The sequence below is a fragment of the Gavialis gangeticus genome, unplaced genomic scaffold, assembly GCF_001723915.1.
Source record: "Gavialis gangeticus isolate Ggan-Ray unplaced genomic scaffold, GavGan_comp1, whole genome shotgun sequence".
NCBI lineage: Eukaryota > Metazoa > Chordata > Crocodylia > Gavialidae > Gavialis > Gavialis gangeticus.
In genome coordinates this window covers 33,353,192-33,371,487 of record NW_017729027.1, presented here as the reverse complement: position 1 = coordinate 33,371,487, position 18,296 = coordinate 33,353,192, and the positions used below count along the sequence as shown (strand labels likewise).

Genomic DNA, 18,296 nt, shown 5'->3' with positions numbered 1-18,296 from the left:
TGCGGGATGGCCAGGATGAGGGTGAATTTATACCCATCCTTATAAAGGAACACCTTGAGAGGCTGGGCACCTTCAAGTGAGCTGGTCCTGACAGCTTGCACCCCAGAGTACTTAAGCTGGCAAGCATCATAGCCCAGCCACTGGAAGGATATTAGAGCACTTGTGGCACTCAGGTGAAGTATCCAGAGATTGGAAGAAGGCCAATGTGGTGCCCATCTTCAATAAAGAAAGGGAAGTAGATCCGGGGAACTACAGGCCTATCAGCTTGACTTCAACCCCTGGAAAGATTTTGGACAAAAATATTAAAGAGACCATTCTAGACAAGCCGGCTGATGGCAACATCCTGAGGGACAGCCAGCACAGGTTTTTGGTCAGGCAAGACCTACCCGCAAATCTCATTTCCTTCTATGACCAGATCACATACCACCTGGACAAGGTTGACGTTATATGAGATTGACATCATATATCTGGACTTAAAAAAAGTGTTTGATTTGGTGTCTCATGATCTCCTCATGGAAAAATTGGCCAACTGTGGCTTTGGCTACATCACAGTTGCCTTGGGAATTGGCTCCGAAGTTGGACCCAGAGAGTGGTAGTTGATGGAAATGAATCATCATGGCACTCTATGACCAGTGGTGTCCCCCAAAGCTCTGTCCTTGGACCCATACTCTTCAATGTCTTTATTAACGATGTGGGCACTGATGTCATAAGTGGACTGGCCAAGTTCACCAATGACACCAAACTTTGGGGTAGAGCGTCCACACCTGAGGATAGGCTGGTAATCCAGGCTGACCTTGATAGGCTTAGAAAGTGGGTGGATAAAAACCTGATGACATTCAATACAGATAAATGCAAGGTACTCCACCGGAGAAAAAAACCCATGCATCACGCTTATAGGCTCAGCAGTGCTATGCTCACTAGCACTATGGCCAAAAGGGACTTGGAGGTCATGATTTACCACAAGATGAACATAAGCCACCAATGCGATGTCACAGCTGGTAAAGTGAATAAAACTCTGGCTTGCATCCATAGATGCTTCTCAAGCAAATCTCAAGATGTCATCCTCCCACCGTCTTTAGCCACACATGATTCATAGGTATTAGGGTCAGGATGGACCTCAGTAGGTCATCGAGTCCAACCCCCTGCCCTGGGCAGGAAAGAGCGCTGGGGTCAGATGACCCTAAGGTGCTTGTCTGGTCTCCTCTTTAAGACCCCCACGGTAGGGGAAAGCACCACCTCTCTTGGAAGCCCATTCCAGATTCTGGCAACCCTTACTGTGAAGAATATGCACATGATCAGAGGGCAAGAGAACAGGTCTTATGAAAAGAGGCTGAGAGCCATGGGACTCTTCAGCCTGGAAAGGTGCAGGCTCCTGGCTGACCTGGTGGCTGCCTGTAAGTACATAAGGGGTGTGCATCAGGATCTGGGGGAATGCCCGTTCACCAGAGCGCCCCAAGGGATGACAAGGTCCAACTGTCATAAACTCCTCCAAGACTGTTTTAGGCTGGACATAAGGAAAAACTTTACTGTCCGAGCCCCCAAGGCCTGGAATACTCTCCCTCCAGAGCTGGTGCAAGCATCTACTCTGGACACTTAAGAAATGTTTGGACGCATATTTTGCTGGGATCCTTTGACCCTAGCTGACTTCCTGTCCCTGGGACAGGGGACTGGACTTAATCTTCTGAGGTCCCTTCCAGCCCTAATGTCTATGAAATCTATGAAAATTAGCATTTATAAAAAGGAGCATATACCAGGCATTCATGTTGAAACATTTATTTTTCCACTTGTTTAGGGATTAAGTGTAAGTCACGTTGACATGAATTTCTAAAAAAAATAAGTATGATATTACATGTAAGTATACGACAATGATAGAACAGTTTTATACAATGTTTTTACTATTCCAATTCACAGAAATTTTCAGCTCATCTAAGTCACTTAAATACCAATGGGTTGTTATTGTAGCAATGAAAGCAATATTCCATTTGGTCCAAATGAAACCATTTTTTGTTTTTAAAGCCTTTAGTCAGCAGCCTTCTAAATGCTTATCTCAAAAGAGAGATGATACACTCCTGAGACTGAGACCTTTTTTCTACCTTACAAGATTCACGTGGCTTTAAGGTCACTGTCTCTCTGCTCCTATTTAACAGAATTTATTGGAATTCGAATTGTTTAAAGCATTTTCCCTTACTCTCATAGAACAGTGTGTGAAGTCAAATTTGCTATTTTTGTGGCACACTGTTAATTCTTATTGCTGTTTAACTTTGTTGTAACTAAAATACCTATTTGGCATTAGAGACTATAGTTTGATTTTAGAAGCCTCCTTCATTCAGAATATTTGAAAATCTGTAGAAGTGATTTTCCTTAAAGCACTATAACAATGTAATTTGATGGAGCCAAGCAGGCTAAGTGGACCATGGTTGCACTTCATTTTACTGAACACTAGTCATACGTCAACTATTTTGGCCAACAAAATATGACAACATTTAGAAATTTAATGTGATTTCAGGAATTGTCAGTGGAATCCAATAAGCTTGTTTCTTATGTAGTTGTAAGCTTGAATACCCACAAGCAGGCATACCAGTGCAAATAATGAAGTCTCGTATTACTCATTAACTGATAGCTACCAGCTTTAACTGATGAATTAATACATTCAAAGTGCACGTTCATTGAGCATTATGCACTGCATACAAGCACAAGTTCTAAGCACTACAATGTGTTCAGCAGCTCAATTCCCTTTATTATAAAGATATCTACAGAAGTGACACAAGCCCGCTATCCTGTAATATCAGCTGTATCCTAATTGCTAATTATAAAGAGTAAAGACAATTTACCTTAAGTGTAAACAAAAACAAAACAGGAAATCAGCTTGACAATATGGTGATGCACATTGCGACTGAAAGTGTAAGTTTTGCCTTTAAAGAAGCACTGAAAATTAGAAAGCTTCAAAACTGCCTTAAAGTTACAGACTTTACAAGATGCAAGATAGATTAACCAAAAGAGATCTTAAAAGTAACTAAACTTCAAACTCTGAGCTTTGTTATTTCCAATGGAAAATTAAACATAGCCATCCTACTCTGCATCAAATGGTACCATTGTTTAAAAGGCTCATTAAAAAGGCAGACCTTACTGAGAGAAACAAGCCCATTCATTGAATGGATACAATGAAATAATGGAAGATGCTTAAACTACTGCTTTAGTGTAAATACTAGTTTAATGAATACTCACTTAGCTAAGGCCCAACTAATTACTGAGGCTTTCCTTGTAAGGAGACACTTCAGTTGATAGCATAAACGGTTTTGATAAGGTCCAGTTAGACTACCCAATACAGAGAGGTGAGCAGTTTGCCTACATTTCACTGTACCAACAAAACACAACTTCCTTTGCTAAGATGGGAGCACTTAACGGCATTTATACACATATATTTGCTCAGACTTGCCAGAAATCCAGCATGTCAGAGCAGACTCAGTTAATTGAGTCTGCTCCACATGCAAGCTGATGTGTCCAGGCCTGCATCGTTTGCATTTGTATAAATGGCAAAATACACGTCTGCCCTGAGAAAATGGCAGCAGTGTACTTTTAAACTAAAACACATTCGATGTGTTTTAATTCAAAAGCACACTGCTGCCATTTTCTCAGGGCTGATGTGCATTTTGTTGTTTATACAAATGTATCCATTGCAGCAAAGTGCTGGGGGGCAAGCATGTGTATAAATGCCTTTATTGCTCATAGTACAGCATACAGGATTACTGCTGTTTGTAAATATAAAAGGGCAACATCCTGTTCTACAAAGTCACAATGAGATGTACCAAGTATAGCATTTTCTTATCAGTTCTACATATCTAAGTTTGGTGAATAAGTTTGTTGTCTTCAAGAATAAGTTTGGTCTAAGTTTGTTGTCTTCAAGAATAATTTTAAATGAGGATTCACTATTTTCTGGTAATGCTAATCCACATTAAAGTTAATCATGTGTACAAATCGCATGTACAGATGCTAAGGGCTTATTCCGATTTTTCATCCAAAAGTCAGAAACTTATTTTGTATGAGAAGTTAAATGAGTGCGTAAGGAACTCTGCTATATGGAAGTCAGTTGCTGCATATCTGCATGTTCAAATCATTAAAAAATAAATTATTTTTAATTAGTATATATGTACAGTAAACTACCATCCTGATTCATGCTAATGTGTTATATCCTGCATCTCTGGAGAATGTCTTCTAGAAATATAAAAATAGAAAGCCACTTTAGATTGAGGGGTAGGAAAGAAACACTACTACTCCATCCTGTGAACACTTGCACACTTAACTTCAAGCATGCAAATACTAAATTTCAGCTTCTCATACTGAGTAGGCCTGTCAAATTTCAGCCTTGAACAGAAGTTATCGAGTTTTCAGTCCTGAAAATAGTGGTTATGATGACAGACTTTAAGTACCAGTGTACAAATGGCAACTTTGTGTCCTAAAGGCTCTTATTTTAAGTACTTTTTACACAGTTAAACAAGGCAAAAACTGAAGTTACAAACAGATTTTGTTTTAAAAAATGTAAAACTTTAGACTACCAGCATCATTTAAAATTGTCCATGTTAAAAAGTTTGAAAAATCCTGCACGCGTACTTCTATCTTAAATCCTGAAATATTAAGATGTGCCCCATTATTTACAATAGTCATTCCTTTCCTTACCAAATCCGGCTTATCTTACAAGCCAAGACAGGCACAATTTGGCCCCATGTACATATCCATACATCAATTAAATGCACTTGTTAAAAATAAAGGCCTTTATTGAACAGGGTATGTAGGAAATGCTGTGATGAAACATTTTTGTTGCAATAGCAGAGAGGATTGAGTACCTTGATGCACATCTCATTGCCAGCAATGGGAGATGCCATAACAGCCTGCCAAAAAATCCAGGTACTTCATAGGAAGTCAATATGTTAAAATACAACAGAAACGTTCTGATTTAGTGTTTATGAAAAATTATCACCCTCCCACATACACGCTTCTCTTGCCCACATATGGTAGGACAAAAGTACATCAGCTCTCATGCTCAAGATCTTAAAATGAAACATTTTAAACTTATATGAATTCATAGAATGAAATATTCATCCTCCAAAATAAAGAAGGCCAAGTCATTTGCACTCTACTACAGCTATTTAGAAACTATTACAATTCCAAATTTCTTAAAGTAGAATATTTGCATTTACTGCTGACAGACCTTTGTTAGAGAAATCCTAAAGATTAAAATGATACAATACCATACAAAAACATGTAAACAAAATGGATATTTTTTAAAAAATGCATGCTCTTGGAGAATGGAAAATTTATGTTTTTGGTAAATAAAAGCTATCTTGTGTAACTTTTTATTAAAGCACCTTAATGATTTAGGAGCTTAACTACCATTAACTTCCCATTAGATTTAGGCTCCTAAATGACTTCTGAAATATGGGACTTAAACACTTCTGAAAATGTTATCCCTTACCCCTGATCTTACAGATTAGATTTAACCAGCAATATAAATCTGAGTCTATTAATTGGATTTAATAATCAGCTCCAATTTGCTAGATCCAAATTTCTTACTAGAGCCTAGTATTTTATTGAAACTGTTCCTCAAGTTCAACAAGTCTCAGAGCTGATGCTGTAGGAACATACCGACTGCCAGCAATCTATTTCTGAACTGAAGCACAAGTGAAATTATTTAAGGGCTTCCAACTGAATATATAAGAATCAGAGACCCTTGCTGTTTATCCTGCTAAGACTAAGAAAAACAAACACTTTTCCAAAATATCTGTAGTACAGCATCAGTTAAGAAGAAAAAATGTTTTGGCACCACACATTTTTTTTAATTGAAGCTTTCAGGCCCAAAGTATAGCGTGTTAAATCTTAACACTACTGCTTTGGAAAGCCTCATTTGAAATGCACATTTTTAAAGAACCAAAAGTTAGTTTTAAGGGTGCTCATTAAGAAAATTACCTGGTCCCCTACAACTCATCAGATACTGTTTCCTCTCTGTTTAGCTCAAACATTTTGTACCTATATGCACACCTTAGTTAACATTCATACATTATACAATTATATTGCACAGAAAAAAAACTGCCAAAACCCTATCGGTATAGTCTGACATAAGAAGCATATCTCCTTCTTGCACCTCATTTTATTTTTAAGGGTCCTGATTAATCAACAGTCTTCTAACAAATGTGTTGGTAAATTTAGTTGGAAAGAAGCTACTTTACCTTGGGCCACAATATTATGGTCTGTACCAATACTTGTAAGCATTATGCTTATATTTTAGTGTGCGTTACAATTCAGCAACACCTATCACATAGCTTTGTACATCATTCCTTCAAACAGGAAAAGCTTATCTAATTTAAAGAGGTGCACAGGGGCAACATTGGTTCTATTTTTTTGCCACCAGGGGTCTCACTCGACTTACTGAAGAAACATTGCAACCACAATTTATTTAAATCCACCATCTGTCAAGGATCCTGTAGGTGCAAGGTTTGCTAGAGCACTGATAAAAAACCACTATAGCTGGCTGTATTCCTTATTTAATTGCACAGCTTCATCCCATGAACTGTCATTCTTTTCCTCATCCACAGTGGTTCTAAGGTATGCTGCAGTTGCTAAAAGGACTTCTGTTTTTCTTCGTCCTCTGTTTGTTTGGTCTAAGGTTGATGACATCTCCACCATTAAGTGTGCTAGTATTCTGGCCAGAGTGACTTCCACCAGCTGTGTTAAAAACACCTATACAATTTCAAGACAAAAAAAATACTTTTATGAATCTCTTTATATCTTTGCAGTACAACATAATGAACTTGAAGCCAAAACATTTACTAATGCTAGTAATACATCTCAAATTCAATCTGTAATTCTTGAATATAGTTTCTGCTTATTCCAGTGTGTCCACTTGCTGCAAGGAGTTCAATATGCTAAGTTTCTGTATTAGAGCCAGCTGAAGTTAAATACATGCCATTGTAAGGTTTAATACATACTGAGATGCTACTCACGTCACAACAAGGCTATGCTTAGTTGAGTAAAACAAACAAGACAGAGTTTTTGAATTAGAAAATTTGTTGAAATAAATAGAGGAAAAACAGTATGTAAAAAGAAGGGCTTTAAGAAAGAAACAAAATCAACTGACTCAGCAGTGCTTTGAAGAGCAACAGAAGTTCAGTGTTTCCTTGCAAAATACAAAGTCTACAAAGTCCTTCTCATTAAATGCCAGATCTTTTCACTGTTACTATCCTGTACATCTGCACCAGCATGACTCATACTAATGACATTAAAAAAAGCAGGCAACAAGGAAACATCCATTTTCAAGTCTTTACACAATGTTTGTTCACAGGAATTAGATTAAAAGGATAGTTAAAATAATACTAACTAACATCTCAGGTACATTAGCTTGACTATCATAAATCATAATGGGATCATGAAGTAATTTAATAAAGAATTATAGGGACTATGTTAAGAATATGACAATTAGTGATTCAATTTGCATTTAGAGTGTTGGATCAAAACCTTCCAGTAATTAATAGGAGGCTCTATCAACAGAAAATACAGTCTAACCAGTTTATTGCAAACTTACCAATTTTGTTACTGCTTGTATGTACTAGTTCTGGATCTTCAGTTGTTTGTTGTTTGAGCCTCTGAAGATACTTTTCAGCCAAATATTTAAAAACTGAAATGCCAAAGAGAGCCATGTCAGGGTACAAAGTGAGGGATCTCCACACAGATACCTATGAAAGTTTCATCTCAGGTTCAGTCCATCAACTCTAGTATTACAAATTTGGCTTGATAACAAATCTGAGCTCTATAAGCAGCTGATTTGACACAAAGCACAGCAGTATGCACTTGTAGTAAGTAATGTGTTTAGTAAAGTACACATGAAGTGGATTTTTAAACTTACGTGGGGCCACTAAACCCCGTCCCAGAAACAACAGGCAACCATTTATCTAGATTCCTAGAAACTGCTCACTCCAAACTCTCACATACAAGGTACAAATATGCAAGAACACCTTGCAGAAGGCCACAGATAAAAGCAGAGGAGGCTAAGGCAGTCCCAGTGTCCTGGCACTGCAACAGGAGAGAAGCTATTGATTGGTTAATATATGCTCAAACAACATTAGGGAGAGCACCACATCCTACAATACAGAGAAATGCAAAATCCATATAGATCCTTGGCAGTCTGACCTGGAAAAAAAATCCTTTCCTTTCCTAATCCCATATTCAGCATTCAGTTTGATTCTGAGAGGAAAAACCAGACCCTCTATCTAGGAATCCGTAAGTACTGACAGAAGCACAAGTAGACCCCAGTCAAAATCCACACCCTTACCTCTGGTTAATGTCCAGTGCTTCAAAGGAAGATGACTCCCCCCACCCCAAAGAAAATCCCAAACCAAGAAAAAAAACCACAACAAAAAAAATCCAAAACAAAATCACAGAAATCAATAAAGCATTTGTGAAAGTGAAAAAAATCTTCTTGGTCCCTGCAAGTGACCAGCAAAAGCCCTGAAACATGCAATTGTCAGGTACCTACCACACCGCAAAAGAACTACCTTTATACCCTAATAAGGGGAATGCAAATGCTTGATCTTACATATCACACAAACTGAGGGTTGAACTAAGAACTTCCTATCCTACCATACCATTCCTTCCATAAACTTATTGAGTTTATTCTTAAAAAGCAATTATTTGCTTGGAAGACCATTCCCAAATCTCACCCCTCAAATAAATGCAAGTCTTCTAATTTTCAATCTAAATTTGTTCATAGCCAGTATCATTTGATATTGTGCTGGTGTTGCTTTTTAGCCTAAAACGCTCTTCTCCGTCTTTAACATTCATTCTACATAAGGTTTTTTCTTAACCAACCCCCCACCTTCTCATTTACAGTCAAGAGGTTTAAGGGGTTCAAATGAGTTAAACACCTTTGAAAATGTTACTCCTACCTTTGTGTGGAAGAAAAAAAAAGAGAAAAAAGCATCTAATTATCTCAAATGATATTAGTTAAGTTTAAGAAGTCACCCCTAGTATATTTACAGTCTGAAAATTACAGCCAAACTGAAACCCTGTAAGAATCAAACACTGATAGTTTAGTTCCCATGTTACATTGATGTGCAATTCCATTCTATACAACAGAGGACAGTCCTACTCTTGCCACATCTCTTACCTTCAGTTACATTTAGATCCTCTTTCACTGATGCTCGGTAGAATCTTAACTTTAACTTTTTTGCCAATGCCTCTGCCTCTTCACTGCATAAGAGAAAGACTTGTAAATGCCAATTTTTAACATGTATCAATGCTACTCACAGTATCCTTTAAAGTAGCCAAAAAAGGTATAAGAACATTGAAACAGTGAAAAGGCATTTGATCTTTGTTTCACATTTTTTCTTTAGCAATGAGATGTTTTGTATGATTTTCCTGTTATGGTAGAAGTTTGATTATTTTGATTCTGTATAAAAATACCTCAGAGGACAGCAAAATGGATATTAGAAAAGGCAGAGGGAAAGTGGTTACCACTGCACAATACAGGATATTAGGAGAACCTGAATAAGAATTAGCACATCATGGAGAGAGAGTTGAGGCAATTCTTAGGCATGTTTTAACAGAGTAGAGAAGGGGAACACCAGACTTAAGAGAAACAAAGACGTAAAGAAAAAGAATCTGATACGATAGTTGATGGTATGTTTAGTGAGTTTACAGGTAAAAGGGAAAAGACATAAGGTACCTGCTGAAGAAGGATGGCCTTTTAGAAGAAAAGGGGTGAACATGTTTGAAAAAGAAAATGAAAGAAAGAGAAACGAAAGTATTACCAGTATAATGATTAAGCACGGACAGTGGCATAACAAGCAGGGTTTGCACTCTGGGCAAACTGTATGGGACAGACGGTGGGTGGGAGGGGGTCCGTGGTTCCAAGAACCAGGGGGTGGGCAGGAGCGTGTAGGTGTCTTGCCCAAAACTGCTGCTGCTGCTACAGGCTCTCCCCACCCCAGCTCTTATTTTTAAAGCAGCAGCATTGAAATGTCCGTACTTCATCTGTGGCTGCAAGAGCAATGCTGTGGGGCTGCTCTTGCTGGCAGAACAAAGACTCCATGGGGGTGGGGGAAGATTCTGATGCCTGTCCTAAGTTGGTGCCCAAGGCTAGCACCCCTCTTGCCCACCTCTAGTTACACTACTGAGCAAAGTGGTATGAACTGGTGTGGAGGAAATAAATGCTGTGAGGGACTGAGTCAGGATTTCAGAGTCTGATTACCGCAAGAATGAGCCTAGCTTGAGGGACAGAGTTCAACAGAATATGAAGTGACAATGGATTCTATGGGGGAAAGAGCAGGGAACAGGGACTGAAGAAACAAGAGTTTGTGTTTGTGGATAATAATGTATTATAAATATTTTACACTACAGAATTGTATTCTGATAAAGCACGAGCATAAAGAACAATTACAAAAATGGAAGAGAATTTAAAAAAAAAAGAACAATTAATGTATTTTCTTGCATACAACATGCCCCAGAATGTAATATACATCTGGTTTTTGAAAGGCAGAATGAAGAAAAGATTCTTCCAGCATTATGGCTGTAAAGAGCAGGGATAGAACCTAATATGCACTCCACTCACCTTCCCTTTCCTGCTTAATCAGCTGAATACCTAGTTGCTGCTGAAGACTGTTCTTCATGGGTAGTTCTATGATTTTGGAAAGGTCGAAAGAGTTTTCAGAGCTATGAAACAGCAAGAAAGTGGACAGGGAGTGGACAGGGACAGCTAGCAGACAGAAAACTTGCCCTAAGAAAGGTTAGGTTGCTTAGTGGAACATCAAGACCATTAAAGAGGAGAGACGATCATTAATACCTCTGGAGTGAAGAACAGTGAGTCATTAAGTCAACTGCCTCCCTCAGCTACCTGAAGAGTAATGCAACAATTGCTCACTGTGGAGAAGAAATCAAAACAGGGTGCTTCCATCCCAGTCAAAAATTAGCTTCTCTGCTCAGTACGTACAACTCAATTTTGGGTGGGCTGATATTTGGGAAAAAGGGGTGTGTTGTATGTAAGAAGATATTGTACATAAGCATTAGGGTTGTATGAAGCTTTGGGTGCTGATTTGATTAGGAGGAGAATCAGCCCAATTCAGTGGCCGAATCTCTGAATCGAATCAGGACACCCATTAATCTCTCCGAATTGAATCAGAAGACTTTGATGATTTGACAATTCGGACATAGACAAAGCTTTATAAGTTTTTTCTACATAACTCAAGGTATCAGATGGCTTGGGAACACGGAGATGGTGGGGCGGATGGAGCATCCTATGGGAATGCAGGGGGGTCCCCAGCATGCTTTGTGGTGGACCTGGAAGTGGACCAGAAGCAGTTCCAGGTCCAGCAGCAGAACGCGCAGGGGTCCCCTCCCCTCCAGCTCAGCGACTGGTGCCTCCTGGATTTGGGGGGACACCTGGGGTCCCCCCACGGCTGATCACCAAGCTGGGGTGGCACGGGGATCCCTGTGTGCTCAGCAGTGGACTCAGAAGTGGACTGGAAGTGCACATGGGGACCCCCCCACCCCTCCTGTGGGATGCTCCATCTGCCCCACCATCTCAGCATTTATAAGCCGCACCTGGCACCTTGAGATATATAGAAAGAAACATATAAAGCTGCATCTATGGCCAAATCGCTGAGTCTCCGAGTCAGAATTGAATCTTCAGGTTCAGATTTGGCCGAACTGAATCAGGACGGTGATCCGAATCAGCGAACTGAATCACTGTCCCCCGAATCGGACCGAATCCAAATCGAATATGGCCCACTTTGCACACCCCTAATAAGCACATCCATTTAACCACTTAAACACTTGCTAGTGAAACTAGATTATATAATCTGGTTGGTCTAAAACCAAGATTGTAATATCTGGACCACAGAGAGAGTCCTTTCAGTTTCCTGCCCACAAAATAAGGTTATGTCATGTGACCCAACCAGATTATTTACAAAGATCCACATACATTTACACACATAAGTAACTTTACTCCTGGGAGTGGCACAATGTTTATGCATAGGATTATTATGTGTTACTTCTGCATAGGATTATTTGTACATATTTTCAGATTTAGTCTCTTGGTTTGGAACTTTAGTTAATATACGTTTAAGTTAATATAATTCCAAGTTTTCACTATAGATTTCCATTCTAGAAGTAAGTATACAAAAGAGACTTCACTGCTTTCAAACAACATGGTGAAACTCCTACTTCTTTATACAAGAATCATCCAGAAGATCAATCTTATTTTGTACAAGCACTGTGGGGATGTCTCCAACTTCAGTCACCACTTTTTCCTTCCAGGTGGGGATTGCTTCAAAAGACTCTCTATCAGTGGTTGAGAACACAAGAACACAAGCCTGGGCTCCTAAAAACAGACAAGGCAATTACACAACTAATGGACAGGAATAAAAACAAGCCTATGAAAAGGTATTTGGAGATTTTTCTCTCTACTTCAGAAGGACAAAAACTTTAATTATTGGATTGTGTCAAACTGATAAGGAGCACCAAAAGGGAGACTAACTGGAGGTTTTGTGTAGTCATTATTGCCAATTTTCAAAATAATTGCTATTCTGATACCCTCTAAGCTACTCCAGCAGTCAGAGAAAGAAGGGGTCTTAGGTGATGTTCACTAGTACAGGACCACCATGCAGAGAGTGAATGCAAATAAGTACCTACATAGTCTTTAATATATTTACAAGTGTTTCACATTGTCAGTTAGCAATCTGCTTTTGGGATCATAAATTTTAATTTACGAAGTTAGGTGAAATTGTTCAGTAGAAATTTGGTTTGGAGAGCTTGGAAGAGATTTTGGTTCAAAAAGTTAACACTTTCAGCCTTTCTTAAATTTCAGAGTTAATACTTTAAACACTCTTCAGAATAATTATTCAAATTCTAATTCACATTTAGTCTATCAGGATGCTGTAGAGGAATATTTACTAACTTTTGTGCACAGTGCCAGGTATACTGTTGCTACTGTGGTGATAAAATCTTAACTGAGTCTCATCTGGGATCCCAATGCCATCAGCAAAAAGCCTTCTTAACGCTGAGCAAAAATATGTACACACTTAATGATTCATGTCCCATGGAAACAACAGACCTTCTAGGTCAAGTCCAGTCTCCTATCATAGCCATCATACTATATAATTCCTTTAAAAAATATATCACGCTTCATTTTAAAAGCATTTGGATGTTTTGCACCCTCTACTACTAGAAGGCTGGAAAACCTGTGCTAATAATTATGAACTCTGGTCATTGTGCTAATTATGAACTCTGGTCTAACTTCCAGCCTAAATTTATTCTTGAGCAGTTTAAACCTATTTGTTCTCATGCCAACATTGCCTTGTAAGATCAGATTATTTTCTCCAATGCTCACTGCTTTGCATTTGCCAAGTTAGAACTTTACCTGCCGTCTTGTTACCCATCCGTCTATCTTACATCCTTCTGGAGTTCAGAAGTTCTACATAGCAGGCACATCCCCCTGGGAGCCTTACCATGCCCAGTTTTGGGTTCAAAAACCTCCATGACTCCAGCTTCTTTTAAGGCATTTTCATCTCCTGATCTAATTCTCAGAAGACCCCATCCCTATTTCCTTCCAACTATAACAGAAAAGAACTGATCTGTCACAGCAGATTTTAAAGATGGTGTATAGACTGTGCTGGCCCAAGCTATGAAAACAAAGATGGCTTGTGATCTCTAGCTGCCCTCCATATTTTAGGTATATGTTGCACATCACATCTAAACATAAATATTTCACTTGCTCATTTGAAAACAGCTGTATTTTGGAGCTTACTGAGGAAATGCATGGTTCTGGCACTTAAAGTCTTTTAATCAAGACAGTAATGTACCATTTCCCATTCCAGGGGAAAACAATGGTTGCAAGTTTTCCATTGGTAAAAAGTATACCTGCAGGTTGAATGAGAGATTTTATATACATATGTAATTTACTATTCCCAAGTCTCAGTAGAAGCTTTTAGGCAGTTTGGCAGTAAGAAACACCTGTAAAAGCTTGATAAGGCTTCATTTTCACTATTTAAGAAAGGAGACACCAATTAATTAATTCTCTCTCATTTAGCTGTAAACATTGCCAAAAGATCTTTCTTTTGAAGCTGGTATTTTTCTTACCAGAGTGCAGTCCAAATTGCTAAGGCAGATATAGCCCTTACTCATGCAAATGAGTAAGGCACATTAAGTACCACTCATTTCCCCTCATCTGAAAATAAGAAATAGTATAGCACCCAAACCAGATTTACATAGCCATTAAAAAACTTGTATCCCTACTACTCAAATAATAAGAAAACTTAAAGATTAAGTAAACTACATTGTTTTTCTCTTATTATCTATAAAAAGTACAGACCAAATTATAAAGCTGTACTTACCTCTATAATAGGCCTTTGTTATAGCATCAAACTCCTCTTGACCTGCTGTGTCCCACAACATCAGCCTCACATCTTCATCATTAACTCTGAAATAAAAGGTATAAATGTTTTATCAATGCACTGGAGAGAGAGACTCCAAATTCAATTTTTGTTAATATTTGCACTCCACTGAGTTTGGACAAAGTCAATGAAGTAAGCACTGTCACACACCTCCCTATCTAGTGCAATGCCACAATAATCTAGTGCAACATCAGGGTGGTTAATTTCCACTTTTACAGAAAAAATTTTAAGAGCAAAAACAAGTTACAAAAGGAATTCCAGTCATGGGCTTATAAATCCTTCTCCCTAAAAGGAATCAAAACATTACTAAAAGAAAAACATGACATTGCTCTGTTAACATTTTTTTTTTTTATCAGCTTACCATATTTTCCTCATACACAACACACAACCCCCCCTCAAAAAAAAGTCCCCCCCAAATGGGGTACATATATTAAGCAGGAAAGCTAGTTTTCTGATTAGGATAGAAGCACCCTGCTTTGGTTCCTGCTTCACAATGTAGCAGCTGTTACATTACTCTTCAGACAGCTGAGAGAGCCAGTTGATTTAATGATCCATTGTTCTTCACTCAAGAGGTATTAATGATTGTCTCTCCTTTTTAATGTCTAACCTTTTTTAGGGCAAATTTTTGCTATCTGCTAACTGTTTCTGATGGCTCTTTTCCTGTTTCACAGCTCTGACAATTCTTTAGCTCTTTTCAAAATCACAGACCCATCCATGAAAACCAGTCTTTATCAACAGACAGGTTTACAGCTGTAGTTACATAGGAAAGGGAGGGTAAGCAAGCTGAAGATAAGGTTCTGTCCCAGCAACATGCAGCCATAACTCTGGACAAATCTTTTTATCTTTATTCTGCCTTTCAGAAACCAGGTGTGTGTTATATCCTGGCACATGTTATATACAAGAAGATATGGGAATTATCTTAATGTTTTTCTCTCTGTTAAATATGATAAAATGTCATCTGTTTGCACAATAGTGTAACAGCCAGAAAATGTAGTATAATTACTTTTTTAGTACGTGCTGTAGTTCGTTTTAGAAGAATTACCATGTAGGAGTACTTTTGAGTTTCCTTTTCTATTAGATTTGCAACTATAAATTTGGCTCTTGGGTAAAAAAAAATGATTCAATTAATAAATTAACCTCATTTTTAGCTTTTTAAGCAAGAATGCAAAATAGAATGCCTTACGTTTAGCCCGAGAACTAAACCTTGAGATCCAGAGCTTCATAAACCCATAGCTTCAAAACAGCAATGAAAAAAGGAAAAAGAAATAATACAACATCTATTTAATACATACTGAATTTGTCTCTCCAAGAAATCTACTCCAATGGTTTTCTTGTAGTCTTTTGTAAAAATTCCTTTGCAATATCTTTGAATCATACTGGATTTCCCAACTGCTCCATTTCCTACTACCACCACCTTGATGGCCACCTCCATGTCCTCCTCCAACATCTTTGCAACTGAGAAGATTCTTTAGTTACCTCAGGATCTTGAATTTTATGTCCCAATTCTGTAATGGAAGTAAATATTATATTTGAAAAATTACTGTGAACAAAAAGCAATGAGGATAGTCTTGTGGCTTGGTACTAGACTGGGATTCACAAGATCTTGCTTCAATTTCCAGGTGTCACAAGTTGCTTGTGTGACCTTTGGTAAGTCATTAAATCTCTCTCACTTGACTATTTAATTTAGAAGATTAATTCTAAAAATCATATGTACACCTTATATTGTTTATTGGTAAATCATTTGAATAGCAAATCTTTTCTAGGACATGGACAATCACATTTCAGCTTTCAATCTGTTAAATCAGGACAAAAATAATTCTTTTGTCTATCTGTTTAGACTGTGAATTTGTTAGGGTAAGGATTATACAGTCACACAGGGCTGACCACAATGGGCTCCTATCTCTGGGAATTTAGAAGCAAACACGATATGAATAATATATGGCAGTAATAACAAGGCATCACTTTGCATCCTCTACTTTTGCAAAAGACAGGGCAAGGTGGCACCTTGAAAACTAACTGATTTAGAAAGGCATAAGTTTTCTTGCACACACTACAGCTTATATCATCAGATATGATGATGCTTTCATTGCATCTAAACAAGTATCAACTGTAGCCTAGGAAAGCTTATGCCTTCCTAAACCAGCTAGCCTTTAAGATGCCATCTTGCCCTGCCTTCTGCCTGACTTCAAACTAACATGGCTACCCACCCCTCTCTATTTCTGCAAAAGAAAACAAAAGTTTAGTATTGTTTCCACTCTAGCATTTCACAACTGTGAAAAATAGAACTAATGTATGTTGCTATGGTTACCTGTGCCATAAGCTGCTTATGAAACTAGATTCACTTTAAGTCTTGAACAACTTGACATACCTCCTAGCTGGCATATACACTCTATATTGTATCGCTTTTGAATCCTGGAAATACACATCTGAAATATATAGTCAAATACATTTAAGTTACTGGTGCTTGTTTATTTTCAAAGACTTAATTTTTTTTTGTCTCCTTGTGGCAGAATTCTTCCTTCAAGTTAAGGCCTGCCTATAATGAGTTCAAACTCCTTCATTTCACAGGGAAAAAAATAATCTTAGCAGATTGTGTAAACAGGAAAATTTTGCATTTTGGTTACAAGAGATGTTTTTAGCTTTTATGGTTGATATTGCACCAAGTCCCATTGTTGATGTCCCACCAAGCATCCATTGAAACTTATCTAAATAAAAAACAGGAACAGAACCTAATTTTACATGCATTTCTTTCACCTCTGTTGACAGTATTTGGATACCAGTTCTTTGGAAAATATCTGACTACTCAATTCATAAGCTTTATTGAGTCTATAACCATACAGCTTATAAATTGATTCCTGCATGAAGGGCATTTCCCCCCAGGAAGTAAACTATCCTCATCTTTGCAAGAAGCTGGGTACTGAAACAGTTTACTTATCTCTCAACATGTTACCTAGGTCCTTAAACTTCCTTAAAAGCACTAGGCAGTCTAAAAGGTATGACATTTGTTGGGAGTTAATAATGTCTTTGAACCATAGCAACTGAAAACCCAGGCCTCTCAAACTTGTTTAGTACAACATCTGTGCTCCATTTGGATCACTTAAGATACATATTTGCATACAAAGTAATATAGAAAAGTTACTATATGGAACTGGTTATCATACACGTTGTCACACTAAGCAGAATTTTTTATCAAATGTTTTTGTAATGTTATAACACTAATTCACAATTGCTTTCATGCTCTCTCAATTTTAGGAGACTGCATTATTTTATACATATACAAATACATATATGTAGGTATATAAACAAGCTTCAAGCCAGACTTGAACTTAACAAATATTACATCCCCAAACTTTAAATAAGCGAAGGGAGCAAATGAATAAGTAATAATTGCTCATCCTCCAACCCATGGGCCAAATGCAGCCTGCAGAGTAATTGTATCTGGCCTGTGGGCTCCCCATGGGTTGGGAAATTTGGTAGCAAGGGAGTGGTAGCTATTCATATGGCCGTCCTGCCAAATTCCCAAACCCCAGGTCCCATGTGCCGGGTTGGAGCCAGGCCACATCCTCTTCTACCCAGAAGCCAGGCTAGGACCAGACCGTGCCCTTCTCCACCCTGGTTGGGGCCAAATCACACTCCCTTCCTCCCTTACTCCTGTGGGGCCTGGTCGGCGCTCCACGTCCCCACCAGCCAGGTTATGTTCCCCCCCTCAAACCACAGGGGCTGGGTGAAGCCCGCTCCCTGCCCCCTCCCCGAGGCTGTACGGCGCCCGCTGCGCCGCCTCCGGGGGCCGGTTCAGAACCGCGGGCGGCGCGACCACGCACCGCCCGCCCGGCTCGTCTGGCCCCGCGAGCGGGAGAAGTG

At 38.6% G+C, this 18,296-nt stretch overlaps 1 protein-coding gene across 1 annotated transcript; it reads right to left on the bottom strand.

Moving 5' to 3' along the window:
• Window positions 1–4,746: 4,746 nt before the first annotated feature.
• On the bottom strand, window positions 4,747–17,125 carry RAB23 (RAB23, member RAS oncogene family). Its single transcript, XM_019520517.1, has 7 exons — window positions 16,744–17,125; window positions 15,728–15,940; window positions 14,376–14,461; window positions 12,208–12,364; window positions 9,155–9,237; window positions 7,574–7,666; window positions 4,747–6,732 (listed from the first exon to the last, which is right to left on the bottom strand). The coding sequence occupies exons 2-7, from the start codon at window positions 15,880–15,882 to the stop codon at window positions 6,593–6,595; spliced, it is 714 nt and encodes a 237-aa protein (XP_019376062.1). The 5' UTR covers window positions 15,883–15,940; window positions 16,744–17,125; the 3' UTR covers window positions 4,747–6,592.
• Between the last annotated feature and the right edge of the window lie 1,171 nt (window positions 17,126–18,296).